Here is a 24,184-nt window from a genome sequence, read left to right as displayed (position 1 = left end):
TCATGGACTCTTGCTAATTACATGAAAGAAATGAGAAGTTTTAAAAGACCTTTTACGTTTACTAGAAGGAGGAATAACAGACATAGCCTTCTTAATGGATTTAGAAACAAAATCTCTTATGTTGACAGGAACACTCTGAGTATTAGATGTTGTTGGAACAACAACAGGTAATGTAACATTACTAAAGGAAATATTATCTGCATTAACAAGTTTGTCATGACATTCATTGCAAACAACAGCTGGACGAACAGATACCACAACTTTACAGCAGATACACTTAACTTTGGTAGATCCAGCACCAGACAGCGATTTTCCAGAAGTATCTTCTGACTCAAGGTCAATCTGGGACATCTTGCAAATATGTAATAGAAAAAACAACATATAAAGCAAAATTGATCAAATTCCTTAAATGACAGTTTCAGGAATGGGAAAAAATGCCAGTGAATAAGCTTCTAGCAACCAGAAGCAATAAACAATGAGACTTAAATAATGTGGAGACAAAAATGACGCCACATCCGGAACGCTGACACTTTTGGCGCAAAAAAAAAACCGTCAAAAAATGACGCAACTTCCGGCGACACGTATGACGCCGGAAACAAGAAAAAATTGTTTGCGCCAAAAAAGTCCGCGCCAAGAATGACGCAATAAAATGAAGCATTTTCAGCCCCCGCGAGCGTAACAGCCCACAGGGAAAAAAGTCAAATTTTAAGGTAAGTAAAAAATTGATTTATTCATATGCATTATCCCAAATATGAAACTGACTGTCTGAAATAAGGAACGTTGAACATCCTGAGTCAAGGAAAATAAATGTTTGAACACATATTTAGAACTTTATATAAAAGCGCCCAACCATAGCTTAGAGTGTCAAAGAAAATAAGACTTACTTACCCCAGGACACTCATCTACATGTAGTAGAAAGCCAAACCAGTACTGAAACGAGAATCAGTAGAGGTAATGGTATATATAAGAGTATATCGTCGATCTGAAAAGGGAGGTAAGAGATGAATCTCTACGACCGATAACAGAGAACCTATGAAATAGACCCCGTAGAAGGAGATCATTGAATTCAAATAGGCAATACTCTCCTCACATCCCTCTGACATTCACTGCACGCTGAGAGGAAAACCGGGCTCCAACCTGCTGCGAAGCGCATATCAACGTAGAATCTAGCACAAACTTACTTCACCACCTCCATAGGAGGCAAAGTTTGTAAAACTGATTTGTGGGTGTGGTGAGGGGTGTATTTATAGGCATTTTGAGGTTGGGGAAACTTTGCCCCTCCTGGTAGGAATGTATATCCCATACGTCACTAGCTCATGGACTCTTGCTAATTACATGAAAGAAAGATATATAGTGTGTGTATAGTATTAAGTGCCTATTAGACTAGAACGAGCAGCAGATTTTTGTTAATTGTCCGTTTTGGAGTGTGTGCTGGCTGTCACTTGAAGTTCAGCAGCTCAAACAGTTGAAAAGGGCATTAATCAGGTAAAGAGAGAGTGAAAAATAAAAGTTAAAGTGATCGCATATCACAACTCTAACACCCACACATCTGGTGCTGCAGAGAGGATAACAATGAGAGCGAACTGCTGTAATAAACGTGTCTGGGTGGTTATGATTTGTGATCACTTTAACTTTGAAGGTGCCGTGTTTTCTTATGTCTTGCTTGACTTGACTGACAACAGCACACATTTTGCAGGCTACTTGCATAACGATGGCTATTTTCTAACTCAAATTTAGCTTAGCCTCAAATCCTTCAGCACTGCAAAAAACATAATTTATGTAAGAACTTACCTGATAAATTCATTTCTTTCATATTAACAAGAGTCCATGAGCTAGTGACGTATGGGATATACATTCCTACCAGGAGGGGCAAAGTTTCCCAAACCTTAAAATGCCTATAAATACACCCCTCACCACACCCACAAATCAGTTTAACGAATAGCCAAGAAGTGGGGTGATAAGAAAAAGTGCGAAGCATATAAAATAAGGAATTGGAATAATTGTGCTTTATACAAAAAAATCATAACCACCACAAAAAAGGGTGGGCCTCATGGACTCTTGTTAATATGAAAGAAATGAATTTATCAGGTAAGTTCTTACATAAATTATGTTTTCTTTCATGTAATTAACAAGAGTCCATGAGCTAGTGACGTATGGGATAATGACTACCCAAGATGTGGATCTTTCCACACAAGAGTCACTAGAGAGGGAGGGATAAAATAAAGACAGCCAATTCCTGCTGAAAATAATCCACACCCAAAATAAAGTTTAACAAAAAACAAAAGCAGAAGATTCAAACTGAAACCGCTGCCTGAAGAACTTTTCTACCAAAAACTGCTTCAGAAGAAGAAAATACATCAAAATGGTAGAATTTAGTAAAAGTATGCAAAGAAGACCAAGTTGCTGCTTTGCAGATCTGGTCAACCGAAGCTTCATTCCTAAACGCCCAGGAAGTAGATACTGACCTAGTAGAATGAGCTGTAATTCTTTGAGGCGGAGTTTTACCCGACTCAACATAGGCAAGATGAATTAAAGATTTCAACCAAGATGCCAAAGAAATGGCAGAAGCTTTCTGGCCTTTCCTAGAACCGGAAAAGATAACAAATAGACTAGAAGTCTTACGGAAAGATTTCGTAGCTTCAACATAATATTTCAAAGCTCTAACAACATCCAAAGAATGCAATGATTTCTCCTTAGAATTCTTAGGATTAGGACATAATGAAGGAACCACAATTTCTCTACTAATGTTGTTGGAATTCACAACTTTAGGTAAAAAATTCAAAAGAAGTTCGCAACACCGCCTTATCCTGATGAAAAATCAGAAAAGGAGACTCACATGAAAGAGCAGATAATTCAGAAACTCTTCTAGCAGAAGAGATAGCCAAAAGGAACAAAACTTTCCAAGAAAGTAATTTAATGTCCAATGAATGCATAGGTTCAAACGGAGGAGCTTGAAGAGCTCCCAGAACCAAATTCAAACTCCAAGGAGGAGAAATTGACTTAATGACAGGTTTTATACGAACCAAAGCTTGTACAAAACAATGAATATCAGGAAGAATAGCAATCTTTCTATGAAAAAGAACAGAAAGAGCAGAGATTTGTCCTTTCAAAGAACTTGCGGACAAACCCTTATCCAAACCATCCTGAAGAAATTGTAAAATTCTCGGTATTCTAAAAGAATGCCAAGAAAAATGATGAGAAAGACACCAAGAAATATAAGTCTTCCAGACTCTATAATATATCTCTCGAGATACAGATTTACGAGCCTGTAACATAGTATTAATCACGGAATCAGAGAAACCTCTATGACCAAGAATCAAGCGTTCAATCTCCATACCTTTAAATTTAAGGATTTCAGATCCGGATGGAAAAAAGGACCTTGTGACAGAAGGTCTGGTCTTAACGGAAGAGTCCACGGTTGGCAAGAGGCCATCCGGACAAGATCCGCATACCAAAACCTGTGAGGCCATGCCGGAGCTACCAGCAGAACAAACGAGCATTCCTTCAGAATCTTGGAGATTACTCTTGGAAGAAGAACTAGAGGCGGAAAGATATAGGCAGGATGATACTTCCAAGGAAGTGATAATGCATCCACTGCCTCCGCCTGAGGATCCCGGGATCTGGACAGATACCTGGGAAGTTTCTTGTTTAGATGGGACGCCATCAAATCTATTTCTGGAAGTCCCCACATTTGAACAATCTGAAGAAATACCTCTGGGTGAAGAGACCATTCGCCCGGATGCAACGTTTGGCGACTGAGATAATTCGCTTCCCAATTGTCTATACCTGGGATATGAACCGCAGAGATTAGACAGGAGCTGGATTCCGCCCAAACCAAAATTCGAGATACTTCTTTCATAGCCAGAGGACTGTGAGTCCCTCCTTGATGATTGATGTATGCCACAGTTGTGACATTGTCTGTCTGAAAACAAATGAACGATTCTCTCTTCAGAAGAGGCCAAAACTGAAGAGCTCTGAAAATTGCACGGAGTTCCAAAATATTGATCGGTAATCTCACCTCCTGAGATTCCCAAACTCCTTGTGCCGTCAGAGATCCCCACACAGCTCCCCAACCTGAGAGACTTGCATCTGTTGAAATTACAGTCCAGGTCGGAAGCACAAAAGAAGCCCCCTGAATTAAACGATGGTGATCTGTCCACCATGTTAGAGAGTGTCGAACAATCGGTTTTAAAGATATTAATTGAGATATCTTCGTGTAATCCTTGCACCATTGCTTCAGCATACAGAGCTGAAGAGGTCGCATGTGAAAACGAGCAAAGGGGATCGCGTCCGATGCAGCAGTCATAAGACCTAGAATTTCCATGCATAAGGCTACCGAAGGGAATGATTGTGACTGAAGGTTTCGACAAGCTGCAATCAATTTTAGACGTCTCTTGTCTGTTAAAGACAGAGTCATGGACACTGAATCCATCTGGAAACCCAGAAAGGTTACCCTTGTCTGAGGAATCAAAGAACTTTTTGGTAAATTGATCCTCCAACCATGATCTTGAAGAAACAACACAAGTCGATTCGTATGAGATTCTGCTAAATGTAAAGACTGAGCAAGTACCAAGATATCGTCCAAATAAGGAAATACCACAATACCCTGTTCTCTGATTACAGACAGAAGGGCACTGAGAACCTTTGTAAAAATTCTTGGAGCTGTAGCTAGGCCAAACGGCAGAGCCACAAACTGGTAATGCTTGTCCAGAAAAGAGAATCTCAGGAACTGATAATGATCTGGATGAATCGGAATATGCAGATATGCATCCTGTAAATCTATTGTGGACATATAATTCCCTTGCTGAACAAAAGGCAAGATAGTCCTTACAGTTACCATCTTGAACGTTGGTATTCTTACATAACGATTCAATATTTTTAGATCCAGAACTGGTCTGAAGGAATTCTCCTTCTTTGGTACAATGAAGAGATTTGAATAAAACCCCATCCCCTGTTCCGGAACTGGAACTGGCATAATTACTCCAGTCAACTCTAGATCTGAAACACATTTCAGAAATGCTTGAGCTTTTACTGGATTTACTGGGACACGGGAAAGAAAAAATCTCTTTGCAGGAGGTCTCATCTTGAAACCAATTCTGTACCCTTCTGAAACAATGCTCTGAATCCAAAGATTGTGAACAGAATTGATCCAAATTTCCTTGAAAAAACGTAACCTGCCCCCTACCAGCTGAGCTGGAATGAGGGCCGCACCTTCATGTGGACTTAGAAGCAGGCTTTGCCTTTCTAGCTGGCTTGGATTTATTCCAGACTGGAGATGGTTTCCAAACTGAAACTGCTCCTGAGGATGAAGGATCAGGCTTTTGTTCTTTGTTGAAACGAAAGGAACGAAAACGATTATTAGCCCTGCTTTTACCTTTAGATTTTTTATCCTGTGGTAAAAAAGTTCCTTTCCCACCAGTAACAGTTGAAATAATGGAATCCAACTGAGAACCAAATAATTTGTTACCCTGGAAAGAAATGGAAAGTAAAGTTGATTTAGAAGCCATATCAGCATTCCAAGTTTTAAGCCATAAAGCTCTTCTAGCTAAAATAGCTAGAGACATATACCTGACATCAACCCTAATGATATCAAAGATGGCATCACAAATAAAATTATTAGCATGTTGAAGAATATTAACAATGCTATGAGAATTATGATCTGTTACTTGTTGCGCTAAAGTTTCCAACCAGAAAGTTGAAGCTGCAGCAACATCAGCCAAAGATATAGCAGGTCTAAGAAGATTACCTGAACACAGATAAGCTTTTCTTAGAAAGGATTCAATTTTCCTATCTAAAGGATCCTTAAACGAAGTACCATCTGACGTAGGAATAGTAGTACGTTTAGCAAGGGTAGAAATAGCCCCATCAACTTTAGGGATTTTGTCCCAAAATTCTAATCTGTCAGACGGCACAGGATATAATCGCTTAAAACGTTTAGAAGGAGTAAATGAATTACCCAATTTATCCCATTCTTTGGAAATTACTGCAGAAATAGCATTAGGAACAGGAAAAACTTCTGGAATAACCACAGGAGCTTTAAATACCTTATCCAAACGTTTAGAATTAGTATCAAGAGGACCAGAATCCTCTATTTCTAAAGCAATTAGTACTTCTTTAAGTAAAGAACGAATAAATTCCATTTTAAATAAATATGAAGATTTATCAGCATCAACCTCTGAGACAGAATCCTCTGAACCAGAAGAGTCATCAGAATCAGAATGATGATGTTCATTTAAAAATTCATCTGTAGGGAGAGAAGTTTTAAAAGATTTTTTACGTTTACTAGAAGGAGAAATAACAGACATAGCCTTCTTTATGGATTCAGAAACAAAATCTCTTATATTATCAGGAACATTCTGCACCTTAGATGTTGAAGGAACTGCAACAGGCAATGGTACTTTACTAAAGGAAATATTATCTGCTTTAACAAATTTGTCATGACAATCAATACAAACAACAGCTGGAGGAATAGCTACCAAAAGTTTACAGCAGATACACTTAGCTTTGGTAGATCCAGCACTAGACAGCGATTTTCCTGTAGTATCTTCTGACTCAGATGCAACGTGAGACATCTTGCAATATGTAAGAGAAAAAACAACATATATATAAAGCAAAATTGAACAAATTCCTTAAATGACAGTTTCAGGAATGGGAAAAAATGCCAAAGAACAAGCTTCTAGCAACCAGAAGCAATGAAAAATGAGACTTAAATAATGTGGAGACAAAAGCGACGTCCATATTTTTCGCGCCAATAAGACGCCCACATTATTTGGCGCCTAAATGCTTTTTTGGCGCCAAAATGACGCCACATCCGGAACGCCGACATCTTTGGCGCAAAATAACGTCAAAAAAATGACGCAACTTCCGGCGACACGTATGACGCCGGAAACGGAAACGATTTTTTTGCGCCAAAAAAGTCTGCGCCAAGAATGACGCAATAAAATGAAGCATTTTCAGCCCCCGCGAGCCTAACAACCCACAGGGAAGAGTCAAATTTTTGAAGGTAAGAAAAAATGATTAAATCAAAGGCATTATCCCAAATATGAAACTGACTGTCTGAAAATAAGGAAAGTTGAACATTCTGAGTCAAGGCAAATAAATGTTTGAATACATATATTTAGAACTTTATAAACAAAGTGCCCAACCATAGCTTAGAGTGTCACAGAAAATAAGATTTACTTACCCCAGGACACTCATCTACATGTTTGTAGAAAGCCAAACCAGTACTGAAACGAGAATCAGCAGAGGTAATGGTATATATAAGAGTATATCGTCGATCTGAAAAGGGAGGTAAGAGATGAATCTCTACGACCGATAACAGAGAACCTATGAAATAGACCCCGTAGAAGGAGATCACTGCATTCAAATAGGCAATACTCTCCTCACATCCCTCTGACATTCAATGCACGCTGAGAGGAAAACCGGGCTCCAACTTGCTGCGAAGCGCATATCAACGTAGAATCTAGCACAAACTTACTTCACCACCTCCATAGGAGGCAAAGTTTGTAAAACTGATTTGTGGGTGTGGTGAGGGGTGTATTTATAGGCATTTTGAGGTTGGGGAAACTTTGCCCCTCCTGGTAGGAATGTATATCCCATACGTCACTAGCTCATGGACTCTTGCTAATTACATGAAAGAAAGATATATAGTGTGTGTATAGTATTAAGTGCCTATTAGACTAGAACGAGCAGCAGATTTTTGTTAATTGTCCGTTTTGGAGTGTGTGCTGGCTGTCACTTGAAGTTCAGCAGCTCAAACAGTTGAAAAGGGCATTAATCAGGTAAAGAGAGAGTGAAAAATAAAAGTTAAAGTGATCGCATATCACAACTCTAACACCCACACATCTGGTGCTGCAGAGAGGATAACAATGAGAGCGAACTGCTGTAATAAACGTGTCTGGGTGGTTATGATTTGTGATCACTTTAACTTTGAAGGTGCCGTGTTTTCTTATGTCTTGCTTGACTTGACTGACAACAGCACACATTTTGCAGGCTACTTGCATAACGATGGCTATTTTCTAACTCAAATTTAGCTTAGCCTCAAATCCTTCAGCACTGCAAAAACACTAGTATATACTGAATATATAAAGAAGCTGATATGCATACTATTAGGTGTTTGGTTTCACATTTTTTTCTCCTTTAACTACATAATTCCAAGACAGCTGCAACACACTGTATAGCCACCCAATCTACATTGTGAATGTATTCCTCAGAAGGATTTGAGAGACATGTTCTTACCATGCACATTAGACTCTTATCACGTATAAACAACAAATTAGCAAAAGCTCAGATATGATTTGCTTTAGGGAAAAATGTATTTTAAAAAACATAATTTATGCTTACCTGATAAATTTATTTCTCTTGTAGTGTATCCAGTCCACGGATCATCCATTACTTGTGGGATATTCTCCTTCCCAACAGGAAGTTGCAAGAGGATCACCCACAGCAGAGCTGCTATATAGCTCCTCCCCTAACTGTCACATCCAGTCATTCGACCGAAAACAAACAGAGAAAGGAGAAACCATAGGGTGCAGTGGTGACTGTAGTTTAATTAAAATTTAGACCTGCCTTAAAAGGACAGGGCGGGCCGTGGACTGGATACACTACAAGAGAAATAAATTTATCAGGTAAGCATAAATTATGTTTTCTCTTGTTAAGTGTATCCAGTCCACGGATCATCCATTACTTATGGGATACCAATACCAAAGCTAAAGTACACGGATGATGGGAGGGACAAGGCAGGATTAAGCGGAAGGAACCACTGCCTGAAGAACCTTTCTCCCAACAACAGCCTCCGAAGAAGCAAAAGTATCAAATTTGTAAAATTTGGAAAAAGTGTGAAGCGAAGACCAAGTCGCGGCCTTGCAAATCTGTTCAACAGAGGCCTCATTTTTAAAGGCCCAGGTGGAAGCCACAGCTCTAGTAGAATGAGCTGTAATCCTTTCAGGGGGCTGCTGTCCAGCAGTCTCATAGGCTAGGCGTATTATGCTCCGAAGCCAAAAGGAAAGAGAGGTTGCCGAAGCTTTTTGACCTCTCCTCTGTCCAGAGTAAACGACAAACAGGGTAGATGTTTGACGAAAATCTTTAGTAGCTTGTAAGTAAAACTTCAAGGCACGGACTACGTCCAGATTATGTAAAAGACGTTCCTTCTTTGAAGAAGGATTAGGACACAATGATGGAACAACAATCTCTTGATTGATATTCTTGTTAGAAACCACCTTAGGTAAAAACCCAGGTTTGGTACGCAGGACTACCTTATCTACATGAAAAATCAGATAAGGAGAATCACATTGTAAGGCAGATAGCTCAGAGATTCTCTGAGCCGAGGAAATAGCCATCAAAAACAGAACTTTCCAAGATAAAAGTTTAATATCAATGGAATGAAGGGGTTCAAACGGAACTCCTTGAAGAACTTTAAGAACCAAGTTTAAGCTCCACGGGGGAGCAACAGGTTTAAACACAGGCTTAATTCTAACCAAAGCCTGGCAAAATGCCTGGACGTCTGGAACCTCTGCCAGACGCTTGTGCAAAAGAATAGACAGAGCAGAAATCTGTCCCTTTAAGGAACTAGCTGATAATCCTTTGTCCAAGCCCTCTTGGAGAAAAGACAATATTCTAGGAATCCTAACCTTACTCCATGAGTAATACTTGGATTCACACCAATAAAGATATTTACTCCATATCTTGTGGTAGATTTCCTGGTGACAGGCTTTCGTGCCTGTATTAAAGTATCAATGACTGACTCGGAGAAGCCATGCTTTGATAGAATCAAACTTTCAATCTCCATGCAGTCAGTCTCAGAGAAATTAGATTTGGATGATTGAAAGGACCTTGTATAAGAAGGTCCTGTCTTAGAGGCAGAGTCCATGGTGGAAAGGATGACATGTCCACTAGGTCTGCATACCAAGTCCTGCGTGGCCACGCAGGTGCTATCAGAATCACCGATGCTCTCTCCTGTTTGATTTTGACAATCAGTCGAGGGAGCAGAGGAAACGGTGGAAACACATAAGCCAGGTTGAAGAACCAAGGCACTGCTAGAGCATCTATCAGCGTCGCTTCTGGGTCCCTGGACCTGGATCCATAACAAGGAAGCTTGGCGTTCTGGAGAGACGCCATGAGATCCAACTCTGGTTTGCCCCAACGATGAATCAACTGAGCAAACACCTCCGGATGGAGTTCCCACTCCCCCGGATGGAAAGTCTGACGACTTAGAAAATCCACCTCCCAGTTCTCCACGCCTGGGATATGGATTGCTGACAGGTGGCAAGAGTGGTACTCTGCCCAGCGAATTATTTTTGAGGCTTCTAACATCGCTAGGGAACGCCTGGTTCCCCCTTGATGGTTGATGTAAGCCACAGTCGTGATGTTGTCCGACTGAAATCTGATGAACCTCAGTGTTGCTAACTGAGGCCAAGCTAGAAGAGCATTGAATATCGCTCTTAACTCCAGAATATTTATTGGAAGGAGTTTCTCCTCCTGAGTCCACGATCCCTGTGCCTTCAGGGAATTCCAGACTGCACCCCAACCTAGAAGGCTGGCATCTGTTGTTACAATTGTCCAATCTGGCTTGCGAAAGGTCATACCCTTGGACAGGTGTACCCGAGACAACCACCAGAGAAGAGAATCTCTGGTCTCTTGATCCAGATTTAGCAGAGGGGACAAATCTGTGTAATCCCCATTCCACTGACTCCGCATGCATAATTGCAGCGGTCTGAGATTAAGGCGCGCAAATGGCACTATGTCCATTGCCGCTACCATTAAGCCGATTACCTCCATACACTGAGCTACCGAAGGGCGCGGAATGGAGTGAAGAACACGGCAAGCATTTAGAAGTTTTGATAACCTGGACTCCTTCAGGTAAATTTTAATTTCTACAGAATCTATAAGAGTCCCTAAGAAGGAGACTCTTGTGAGTGGGGATAGAGAACTCTTTTCCTCGTTCACTTTCCACCTGTGCGACCTCAGAAATGCCAGAACTATCTCTGTATGAGACTTGGCAACTTGAAAGCTTGACGCCTGTATCAGGATGTCGTCTAGATACGGAGCCACCGCTATGCCTCGCGGTCTTAGAACCGCCAGAAGTGAGCCCAGAACCTTTGTAAAGATTCTTGGGGCTGTAGCCAAACCGAAGGGAAGAGCTACAAATTGGTAATGCCTGTCTAGAAAGGCAAACCTTAGAAACCGATGATGATCTTTGTGAATCGGTATGTGAAGGTAGGCATCCTTTAAGTCCACTTCGGTCATGTACTGACCTTCTTGGATCATGGGTAGGATGGTCCGAATAGTTTCCATTTTGAATGATGGAACTCTGAGGAATTTGTTTAAGATCTTTAGATCCAAAATTGGTCTGAAGGTTCCCTCTTTTTTGGGAACCACAAACAGATTCGAATAAAAACCCTGTCCTTGTTCCGTCCGCGGAACTGGATGGATCACTCCCATAACTAGGAGGTCTTGCACACAGCGTAGGAATGCCTCTTTCTTTATCTGATTTGCAGATAGCCTTGAAAGATGAAATCTCCCTTGTGGAGGAGAAGCTTTGAAGTCCAGAAGATATCCCTGAGATATGATCTCCAAGGCCCAGGGATCCTGAACATCTCTTGCCCACGCCTGGGCGAAGAGAGAGAGTCTGCCCCCCACTAGATCCGTTTCCGGATAGGGGGCCGTTCCTTCATGCTGTCTTGGGGGCAGCAGCAGGCTTTCTGGCCTGCTTGCCCTTGTTCCAGGACTGGTTAGGTTTCCAGGCCTGTCTGGAATGAGCAACAGTTCCCTCTTGTCTTGAAGCGGAAGTTGATGCTGCTCCTGCCTTGAAATTTCGAAAGGCACGAAAATTAGACTGTTTGGCCTTTGATTTGGCCCTGTCCTGAGGAAGGGTATGACCCTTACCTCCAGTAATGTCAGCAATAATTTCCTTCAAGCCAGGCCCGAATAAGGTCTGCCCCTTGAAAGGAATGTTGAGTAATTTAGACTTTGAAGTCACGTCAGCTGACCAGGATTTAAGCCATAGCGCCCTACGCGCCTGGATGGCGAATCCGTAATTCTTAGCCGTTAGTTTAGTCAAATGAACAATGGCATCAGAAACAAATGAGTTAGCTAGCTTAAGCGTTCTAAGCTTGTCAATAATTTCAGCCAATGGAGCTGTATGGATGGCCTCTTCCAGGGCCTCAAACCAGAATGCCGCCACAGCAGTGACAGGCGCAATGCATGCAAGGGGCTGTAAAATAAAACCTTGTTGAATAAACATTTTCTTAAAGTAACCCTCCAATTTTTTATCCATTGGATCTGAAAAAGCACAACTATCCTCAACCGGGATAGTGGTACGCTTTGCTAAAGTAGAAACTGCTCCCTCCACCTTAGGGACCGTCTGCCATAAGTCCCGTGTAGTGGCGTCTATTGGAAACATTTTTCTAAAAATAGGAGGAGGGGAAAAAGGCACACACGGTCTATCCCACTCTTTGCTAATAATTTCTGTAAGCCTTTTAGGTATAGGAAAAACATCAGTACACACCGGCACCGCATAGTATTTATCCAGCCTACACAATTTCTCTGGTACTGCAACTGTGTTACAGTCATTCAGAGCAGCTAATACCTCCCCAAGTAATACACGGAGGTTCTCAAGCTTAAATTTAAAATTAGAAATCTCTGAATCAGGTTTCCCCGAGTCAGAGACGTCACCCACAGACTGAAGCTCTCCGTCCTCATGTTCTGCATATTGTGACGCAGTATCAGACATGGCTCTTACAGCATCTGCGCGCTCTGTATCTCTTCTAACCCCAGAGCTATCGCGCTTGCCTCTTAATTCAGGCAATCTGGATAATACCTCTGACAGGGTATTATTCATGATTGCAGCCATGTCCTGCAAGGTAATCGCTATGGGCGTCCCTGATGTAATTGGCGCCATATTAGCGTGCGTCCCCTGAGCGGGAGGCGAAGGGTCTGACACGTGCGGAGAGTTAGTCGGCATAACTTCCCCCTCGATAGAACCCTCTGGTGACAATTCTTTTATAGATAAAGACTGATCTGTTTAAGGTGAAATCAATACATTTAGTACACATTCTCCTATGGGGCTCCACCATGGCTTTCAAACATAATGAACAAGTTTCCTCTGTGTCAGACATGTTTATACGGACTAGCAATGAGACTAGCAAGCTTGGAAAACACTTTAAACAAGTTTACAAGCAATATAAAAAACGTTACTGTGCCTTTAAGAAACACAAATTTTGTCAAAATTTGAAATAACAGTGAAAAAAGGCAGTTACACTAACAACATTTTTACAGTGTATGTAATAAGTTAGCAGAGCATTGCACCCACTTGCAAATGGATGATTAACCCCTTAATACCAAAAACGGAATAATAAATGACAAAAACGTTTTTCAAACAGTCACAACAACTGCCACAGCTCTACTGTGGCTTTTTACCTTCCTCAAAAACGACTTTGAAGCCCTTTGAGCCCTCCAGAGATGTCCTGGAACATGCAGGAAGAAGCTGGATGTCTGTGTCTGTAATTTTTGCTGTGCAAAAAAGCGCTAAAATAGGCCCCTCCCACTCATATTACAACAGTGGAAAGCCTCAGGAAACTGTTTCTAAGCATGTGGAAAAAACTAGGCCCCAATAAGTTTTATCACCAAACATATATAAAAAACGATTAAACATTCCAGCAAACGTTTTACATTACACTTTTATAAGAGTATGTATCTCTGTTAATAAGCCTGATACCAGTCGCTATCACTACATTTAAGGCTTTACTTACATTACTTCGGTATCAGCAGCATTTTCTAGTAAATTCCATTCCCTAGAAAAATATTAACTGCACATACCTTATTGCAGGAAAACCTGCACGCCATTCCCCCTCTGAAGTTACCTCACTCCTCAGAATATGTGAGAACAGCAATGGATCTTAGTTACTTCTGCTAAGATCATAGAAAACGCAGGCAGATTCTTCTTCTAAATACTGCCTGAGATAAACAGTACACTCCGGTACCATTTTAAAATAAACTTTTGATTGAAGAAATAAACTAAGTATAAAACACCACTCTCCTCTTACGACCTCCTTCTTTGTTGAGAGTTGCAAGAGAATGACTGGGTATGGCAGTGAGGGGAGGAGCTATATAGCAGCTCTGCTGTGGGTGATCCTCTTGCAACTTCCTGTTGGGAAGGAGAATATCCCACAAGTAATGGATGATCCGTGGACTGGATACATAAACTAAGTATAAAACACCACTCTCCTCTTACGACCTCCTTCTTTGTTGAGAGTTGCAAGAGAATGACTGGGTATGGCAGTGAGGGGAGGAGCTATATAGCAGCTCTGCTGTGGGTGATCCTCTTGCAACTTCCTGTTGGGAAGGAGAATATCCCACAAGTAATGGATGATCCGTGGACTGGATACACTTAACAAGAGAAAGCAGTTAACTCTATGAAATTTTTACAGTGTATATAATAGACTAAAATAGCATTGCACCCACTTGCAAATGGATGATTAATCCCTCAGGTTCAAAAACGAAGCAAAAAAACGGTAAAAACCGTTAAAACAGTCACAAGCAAACTGCCACAGCTCTACTGTGGCTCCTACCTTCCCATAAAACGACTTTTGTAGGCACAAAAACCCTTTACAGAGGTCCAATATGACAGGGGACTCCTTCAGGGAAGCTGGATGTCTCAGAATGTAAAAAACAACTGCACAATTAGAGTGCGAAAATAGGCCCCTCCCACCATGCACTCAAAGTCAGAGGGCCTTAAAAAACTATTCCTAGGAGTAAAATAACAGCCATGTGGAAAACTAGGCCCCAAATAAAGATTTATCACCTCAGTAAAAAACGTTCCTTTATATATATAACGTTTTACATACTAAGCCATAATAGAAAGTAATATGAAAATTACCCTTTACTGCAAGCATGATGCCAGTCGTTATTATATCACTGCAATCAGGCTTACCTTAACTATATCAGGCACTGTCAGCATTTTCTAGTTCTTATCATCCTCTAGAAAAAAATAGACTGAACATACCTAAGGGCAGTTAATTCTGCAGGCCGTTCTCCCAGCTGAAGTTTCCCCATACTCTTAAGTTATGTGTGAGAAGAGCAGTGGACCTTAGTTACAACCTGCTAAGATTATCAAAAACCTCAGGCAAATTCTTCTTCCAATTTCTGCCTGAGGTAAAAAAAACAGTACAACGCCGGCACAGTTTAAAAATAACAAACTTTTGATTGAAGATAAACTACACTAATTCACCACATCTCTCTAGCTACTTCCCTTGTCGAGAGCTGCAAGAGAATGACTGGGGGTGGCAGTTAGGGGAGGAGCTATATAGACAGCTCTGCTGTGGGTGATCCTCTTGCAGCTTCCTGTTGGGAAGGAGAATATCCTACAAGTAATGGATGAATCCGTGGACTGGATACACCTTACAAGAGAAATTTAAGATATCCAATTTGTTAACTAATAAAAATGAAGGGAAACGTGGGCAGGTAGTGTTGCTTTTTTCTTTATTCATAATTTCTAGAATAAGAAACTGGCACAGACTGAGGTATCTATACCACTATTAAAGCTTTCCTGAGCATTGAGAAATTGCGTTAAGGTAATAAAGAGTGGTGCCTACAGTAGCGTGATAACTGTGGTGGGGGTGCAATGGGAAGAGGGGTATTCTGGCTACAATGTGATGTAGAGTCAGGTATTCTATAGACAGAGGGATAAGAGAAGAAGTATTCTGAAGACCGTAAGATAGCAGGAGCTGCATTCTAATTTCAGTGAGATAGCAGAAGCAGTAATCTAGCGGCAGTGGGGTAGAAGGGGCTACATTCTAACGGCAGTGAGATAGCAGGAGCGACATTCTAACGGCAGTGAGATAGCAGGAGCGACATTCTAACAGCAGTGGGGTAGAAGGAGCGACATTCTAACGGCAGTGAGATAGCAGGAGCGACATTCTAACGGCAGTGAGATAGCAGGAGCGACATTCTAACGGCAGTGAGATAGCAGGAGCGGCATTCTAATGGCAGTGAGATAGCAGGAGCGGCATTCTAACGGCAGTGAGATAGCAGGGGTGGCATTCTATCGGCAGTGAGATAGCAGGAGCGACATTCTAACGACAGTGAGATAGCAGGAGCGACATTCTAACGAAAGTGAGATAGCACGAGCGACATTCTAACGAAAGTGAGATAGCACGAGCGACATTCTAACAACAGTGAGATAGCAGGAGCGATATTCTAATGGCAGTGAGATAGCAGGAGTGACATTCTAACGGCAGTGAGATAGCAGGAGCGACATTCTAATGACAGTGAGCTAGCAAGAGCGACATTCTAACGGCAGTCAGATAGCAGGAGCGACATTCTAACGGCAGTGGGGTAGAAGGGGCTACATTCTAACGGCAGTGAGATAGCAGGGGCTACATTCTAACGGCAGTAAGATAGCAGGAGCGACATTCTAACGGCAGTGAGATAGCAGGAGCGACATTCTAACGGCAGTGAGATAGCAGGAGCGACATTCTAACGGCAGTGAGATAGCAGGAGCGACATTCTAACGACAGTGAGATAGCAGGAGCGACATTCTAACAACAGTGAGATAGCAGGAGCGACATTCTAACGGCAGTGAGATAGCAGGAGCGGCATTCTAACGGCAGTGAGATAGCAGGAGCGACATTCTATCGGCAGTGAGATAGCAGGAGCGACATTCTAACGACAGTGAGATAGCAGGAGCGACATTCTAACGACAGTGAGATAGCAGGAGCGACATTCTAACAACAGTGAGATAGCAGGAGCGACATTCTAATGGCAGTGAAATAGCAGGAGCGACATTCTAACGGCAGTGAGATAGCAGGAGCGACATTCTAACGACAGTGAGATAGCAGGAGCGACATTCTAACGACAGTGAGATAGCAGGAGCGACATTCTAACAACAGTGAGATAGCAGGAGCGACATTCTAACGGCAGTGAAATAGCAGGAGCGACATTCTAACGGCAGTGAGATAGCAGGAGCGGCATTCTAACGGCAGTGAGATGGCAGGGGTGTCATTCTAACGGCAGTGAGATGGCAGGGGTGGCATTCTAACGGCAGTGAGATGGCAGGGGTGGCATTCTAACGGCAGTGAGATGGCAGGGGTGGTATTCTAACGGCAGTGAGATGGCAAGGGTCGCATTCTAACGACAGTGAGATGGCAAGGGTCGCATTCTAACGACAGTGAGATGGCAGGGGTGGCATTCTGAAGACAGTGAGATAGCAGGAGCGGTATTCTGAAAACAGTGAGATAGCAGGAGCGGTATTCTGAAGACAGTGAGATAGCAGGAGCGGTATTCTAAAGACTGAGATAGCAGGAGCGGTATTCTAAAGACAGAGATAGCAGGAGCGGTATTCTGAAGACAGTATCATAGCAAGAGCGGTATTCTGAAGACAGTGTCATAGTAAGAGCGGTATTTTGAAGACAGTGAGATAGCAGGAGCAGTATTCCAATGACAGTGAAATAGTAGGAGCGGTATTCTAAACACTTAGATAGCAGGAGCGGTATTTTGAAGAGAGTGAGATAGCAGGAGCGGTATTCTGAAGACAGTGAGATAGCAGGAGCTGTATTCTGAAGACAGTGACATAGCAGCGGTGGTATTCTAAAGATTGAGATAGCAGGAGCGGTATTCTGATGACAGTGTGATAGCAAGAGCGGTATTCTGAAGACAATGAGATAGCAGGAGCTGTATTCTGAAGACAGTGACATAGCAGGAGTGGAATTCTAAAGACTGCGATAGCAGGAGCGGTATTTTAAAGACTGAGATAGCAGGAGCGGTATTCTGATGACAGTGAGATAGCAGGAGCGGTATTCTAAAGACTGAGAAAGCAGGAGCGGTATTCTGATGACAGTGAGATAGAAAGAGCGGTATTCTGAAGACAGTGACATAGCAGAAGCGGTATTCTGAAGACAGTGACATAGCAGGATCAGTATTCTGAAGACAGTGACATAGCAGGAGCGGTATTTTGAAGACAGTGACATAGCAGGAGCGGTATTCTGAAGACAGTGATATAGCAGGAGCGGTATTCTGAAGACAGTGATATAGCAGGAGCGGTATTCTGAAGACAGTGAGATAGCAGGAGCGGTATTCTGAAGACAGTGAGATAGCAGGAGCGGTATTCTGAAGACAGTGAGATAGCAGGAGCGGTATTCTGAAGACAGTGAGATAGCAAGAGCGGTATTCTAAAGACTGAGATAGCAGGAGCGGTATTCTGAAGACAGTGTCATAGCAAGAGCGTTATTCTGATGACAGTGAGATAACAAGAGCGGTATTCTGATGACAGTGAGATAACAAGAGCGGTATTCTGATGACAGTGAGATAACAAGAGCGGTATTCTGATGACAGTGAGATAACAAGAGCGGTATTCTGATGACAGTGAGATAACAAGAGCGGTATTCTGATGACAGTGAGATAACAAGAGCGGTATTCTGATGACAGTGAGATAACAAGAGCGATATTCTGATGACAGTGAGATAACAAGAGCGATATTCTGATGACAGTGAGATAACGAGCGGTATTCTGATGACAGTGAGATAACAAGAGCGGTATTCTGATGACAGTGAGATAACAAGAGCGGTATTCTGAAGACAGTGACATAGCAGGAGAGGTGGCAATTAAAAAACAGTGAGATAGCAGGAGCGGTAGTTTGAAGACTATGAGATAGGAGGAGAGGTTTCCTGGAGGCAGTTTAATGGGAGGATAAGTGCTTTCCTGGAGGAAAAGCATTGTAAAGTATAGGTATTTAGCAGAGGAGTCTGCTTTGATTGTGCATGCTCACCTTTCGGCTTTGTTCCAGGACTTTACAAGATGTAATAAGGAGAGTAAGAGTACGCAGAGGGACATCCTCACCAAGTACACTCAAACGATTCCGCAGAGAGATTGCAAAATCCTGCAATAAGCAAACATAGCATATAAATGTTATATTCAATATACAATCAGCATAAATACAACTCACACAATACTTTTATAGGCTGTGTTGTGGTCTGTACCGGGTACCATTACATACCAGAGCAGTGAGATTCCTGGGAAAGGACAGCCAACAATGTATATGGGGCAGATTATCAGCTTATTTATGTCTGATCTTGGAAACCATAAACTCTCCATTTGTGAGAGTTACATCAGAACATCAGGGTTATATATAATGAGGCTTATAATAAAATGTTACCACTAAAGGCTTTGCAGGAGGGAGTACAATAAAGCCTGTGTCTATGATCGGTCAGACCTTCAGTGGCTAACAGCAGATGAACAGCACACACAACATCCTGTCAATGGATCGATCATTGCATCATCGAATCATCTCTAAATTAATAATTCCTCAATGAGATTGGCCAAACAAGCAAGGGAACCGAAACAAACTCGTTATGCTTCTCTCTCTTCCATATAAACGGAAATGAGAGGCATAAAAACAAAATTTATGCTTACCTGATAAATTTCTTTCTTTTGCGATGTACCGAGTCCACGGTTTCATCGTTACTTGTGGGATATTATCTTTCCTAACACGAAGTGGCAAAGAGAGCACCCACAGCAGAGCTGTCTATATAGCTCCCCCCTTAACTCCACCCCCCAGTCATTCGACCGAAGGCTTAGGAAGAAAAAGGAGAAACTATAAGGTGCAGAGGTGACTGAAGTTTTCAATAAAAAATACTATCTGTCTTGAATAGACAGGGCGGGCCGTGGACTCGGTACATCACAAAAGAAAGAAATTTATCAGGTAAGTATAAATTTTGTTTTCTTTTGCAAGATGTACCGAGTCCACGGTTTCATCATTACTTGTGGGATACCAATACCAAAGCTTTAGGACACGGATGAAGGGAGGGACAAGACAGGAACCTAAACGGAAGGCACCACTGCTTGCAGAACCTTTCTCCCAAAAATAGCCTCCGAAGAAGCAAAAGTATCAAGACCAAGTCGCAGCCTTACAAATTTGTTCAACAGAAGCATCATTTTTAAAAGCCCATGTGGAAGCCACCGCTCTAGTAGAATGAGCTGTAATTCTTTCAGGAGGCTGTTGTCCAGCAGTCTCATAAGCCAAACGGATGATGCTTTTCAGCCAAAAGGAAAGAGAGGTAGCCGTAGCCTTTTGACCTCTACACTTTCCAGAATAGACAACAAACAAAGAAGATGTTTGACGGAAATCTTTGGTTGCTTGCAAATAAAACTTCAAAGCACGAACCACGTCCAAGTTGTGCAACAGACGTTCCTTCTTAGAAGAAGGATTAGGACACAGAGAAGGAACAACAATTTCCTGATTGATATTCCTGTAACAACCTTAGGGAGGAATCCAGGTTTGGTACGCAAAACCACCTTATCAGCATGGAAAACAAGATAAGGCGAGTCACATTGTAATGCAGATAGTTTAGAAACTCTTCGAGCTGAAGAGATAGCAACTAGAAACAGAACTTTCCAAGATAGAAGCTTAATATCTATGGAATCATGGGTTCAAACGGAACCCCTTGAAGAACTTTAAGAACTAAATTCAAACTCCATGGCGGAGCAACAGGTTTAAACACAGGCTTGATTCTAACTAAAGCCTGACAGAAAGCCCGAACGTCTGGGACATCTGCCAGACGCTTGTGCAATAGAATAGACAAAGCAGAAATCTGCCCCTTTAAGGAACTAGCTGACAATCCCTTCTCCAATCCCTCTTGGAGAAAGGACAAAATCCTAGGAATCCTGATCTTACTCCATGAGTAGCCTTTGGATTCGCACCAAAAAAGATATTTACGCCATATCTTATGATAGATTTTCATGGTGACAGGCTTTCGAGCCTGAATCAAGGTATCTATGACTGACTCAGAGAAACCCTGCTTTGATAAAATCAAGCGTTCAATCTCCAAGCAGTCAGTCGCAGAGAAATTAGATTTGGATGCTCTAACGGACCTTGAATCAAAAGGTCCTGTCTCAGTGGCAGAGATGACATGTCCACCAGGTCTGCATACCAAGTCCTGCGTGGCCATGCAGGTGCTATCAAAATCACTGAAGCTCTCTCCTGTTTGATTCTGGCAATCAGACGCGGAAGGAGAGGGAATGGTGGAAACACATAAGCCAGGTTGAACAACCAGGGTACTGCTAGAGCATCTATCAGTACTGCCTGAGGATCCCTTGACCTGGACCCATAACAATGAAGTTTGGGGTTCTGACGAGACGCCATCAGATCCAATTCTGGTGTGCCCCATAGCTGAACCAGTTGAGCAAACACCTCCGGATGGAGTTCCCACTCCCCCGGATGAAAAGTCTGACGACTTAGAAAATCCGCCTCCCAGTTCTCTACCCCTGGGATATAGATTGCTGATAGATGGCAAGAGTGAGTCTCTGCCCATCGGATTATTCTGGAAACTTCCATCATCGCTAAGGAACTCCTTGTTACCCCTGATGATTGATATAAGCCACAGTCGTGATGTTGTCCGAATGAAATCTGATGAATCTGACCGAAGCCAGCTGAGGCCACGCCTGAAGAGCATTGAATATTGCTCTTAATTCTAGAATGTTTATCGGTAGGAGGGCCTCCTCCTGAGTCCACAAACCCTGTGCTTTCAGGGAATTCCAGACTGCACCCCAGCCCAGTAGTCTGGCGTCCGTCGTCACTACAACCCACGCTGGCCTGCGGAAACACATTCCATGGGACAGGTGATCCTGTGACAACCACCAAAGAAGAGAATCTCTGGTCTCCTGATCCAGATTTATCTGAGGAGATAAATCTGCATAATCCCCATTCCACTGTCTGAGCATGCATAGTTGCAGTGGTCTGAGATGTAAGTGAGCAAACGGAACTATGTCCATTGCCGCTACCATTAGTCCGATTACCTCCATACACTGAACCACTGACGGCCGAGGAATGGAATGAAGAGCTCGACAGGTGGTTAAAATCTTTGATTTCCTGACCTCCGTCAGAAATATTTTCATGTCCACCGAGTCTATCAGAGTCCCTATGAATGAAACTCTTGTGAGAGGGGAAAGAGAACTCTTTTTTATGTTCACCTTCCACCCATGAGATCTTAGAAAGGCCAACACGATGTCCGTGTGAGATTTGGCTAGTTGGAAAGTCGACACTTGAATTAGGATGTCTTGTAGATAAGGCGCCACTGCTATGCCCTGCGGCCTTAGGACTGTTAGAAGGGACCCTAGCCCCTTTGTGAAAATTTCTGGGAGCCGTGGCCAACCCAAAGGGAAGAGCCACAAACTGGTAATGCTTGTCCAGAAAGGCAAACCTGAGGAACTGGTGATGATCTTTGTGGATAGGAATGTGTAGATACTTATCCTTTAAATCCACGGTGGTCATATATTGACCCTCCTGGATCAATGGTAAGATAGTCCGAATGGTCTCCATCTTGAAGGATGGGACTCTGTGGAATTGGTTTAGGATCTTGAGATCTAGGATTGGTCTGAAGGTTCCCTCTTTTTTGGGAACCACAAACAGATTGGAGTAGAACCCCTGCCCCTGTTCTGTTTTCGGAACTGGGCAGATCACTCCCATGGTAAATAGGTCTTCTACACAGCGTAAGAACGCCTCTCTTTTTGTCTGGTTTACAGACAATTGAGAAAGATGGAATCTCCCCCTTGGAGGAGAATCTTTGAAATCTAGAAGGTACCCCTGGGTTACGATTTCTAAAGCCCAGGAGTCCTGAACGTCTCTTGCCCAAGCCAGAGCAAAGAGAGAAAGTGTGCCCCCTACCAGATCCGCTCCCGGATCGGGGGCTACCAGCGGCAGGCTTCCAAGCCTGGTTAGGTCTCCAGACTGATTTGGGTTGAGCAAAGTTCCCCTCTTGCCTTGCAGCAGGGAAAGAGGAAGCGAACCACCTTTGAAGTTTCAAAAGGAGCGAAAATTATTTTGTTTGGTCCTCATTTTATTTGACTTATCCTGAGGGAGGGCATGACCTTTCCCTCCAGTGATATCTGAAATGATCTATTTCAGTTCAGGCCCGAATAGGGTCTTACCCTTGAAAGGGATGGTCAAAAGCTTAGATTTTGATGACACATCAGCCAACCAGGACTTAAGCCATAACGCTCTACGCGCGAAAATGGCAAAACCTGAATTCTTTGCCGCTAATTTAGCCAGTTGAAAAGCGGCATCTGTAATGAAAGAATTAGCTATCTTAAAGAGCCCTAATTCTATCCAGAATATCATCTAATGGGGTCTCCACCTGAAGAGCCTCTTCCAGAGCCTCGAAAGAAAAAGGCAGCTGCAGTGGTTACAGGAACAATGCACGCTATAGGTTGGAGAAGAAAACCCTGATGAACAAAAATTTTCTTTAGGAGACCCTCTAATTTTTTATCCATAGGATCTTTGAAAGCACAACTGTCCTCAATAGGTATAGTTGTACTCTTAGCTAGAGTAGAAATAGCTCCCTCCACCCTAGGGACCGTCTGCCACGAGTCCCGCATAGTGTCGGATATGGGAAACATCTTCTTAAAAGTAGGAGGGGGAGCGAACGGAATACCTGGTCTATCCCACTCCTTAGTAACAATGTCCGAAATCCTCTTAGGGACCGGAAAAACATCAGTGTAGACAGGAACCTCTAAATATTTGTCCATTTTACACAATTTATCTGGAACTACAATAGGGTCACAATCATCCAGAGTCGCTAAAACCTCCCTGAGCAATAAGTGGAGGTGTTCTAGCTTAAATTTAAAGGCCGTCATATCTGAATCTGTCTGAGGGAACATCTTTCCTGAATCAGAAATCTCTCCCTCAGACAGCAAATCCCTCACCCCTACTTCTGAACATTGTGAGGGTACATCGGATACGGCTACTAAAGCGTCAGAAGGCTCAGCATTTGTTCTTAACCCAGAGCTACTGCGCTTCCCTTGCAACCCAGGCAGTTTAGATAAAACCTCTGTGAGGGTAGAATTCATAACTGTGGCCATATCTTGCAAGGTGAAAGAATTAGACGCACTAGAGGTACTTGGCGTCACTTGTGCGGGCGTTACTGGTTGTGACACTTGGGGAGAACTAGATGGCATAACCTGATTTCCTTCTGTCTGAGAATCATCCAGTGCCAAACTCTTATAAGTCAAAATATGCTGTTTGCAATTTATAGACATATCAGTACATGTGGGACACATTCTAAGAGGGGGTTCCACAATGGCTTCTAAACATATTGAACAAGGAGTTTCCTCAATGTCAGACATGTTGAACAGGCTAGTAATGAGACAAGCAAGCTTGGAAAACACTTTATTCAGTGAAAAAACAATTTTAAAAAAC

General features: G+C 42.5%; 1 protein-coding gene across 1 annotated transcript in view; it reads right to left on the bottom strand.

Moving 5' to 3' along the window:
• CUL9 (cullin 9) overlaps positions 1–24,184 on the bottom strand; it is a gene marked incomplete in the record, with an annotated part of 1,346,550 nt that overhangs the window by 112,870 nt on the left and 1,209,496 nt on the right. The window contains 1 exon segment of the mRNA XM_053712774.1: positions 18,761–18,871. Coding sequence (XP_053568749.1) covers positions 18,761–18,871 — 111 coding nt within the window.

This window comes from Bombina bombina, chromosome 4 (genome assembly GCF_027579735.1).
Source record: "Bombina bombina isolate aBomBom1 chromosome 4, aBomBom1.pri, whole genome shotgun sequence".
NCBI lineage: Eukaryota > Metazoa > Chordata > Amphibia > Anura > Bombinatoridae > Bombina > Bombina bombina.
Note: the sequence above shows the minus strand (reverse complement) of the source record. Positions and strands in the feature narration are given on the sequence as shown.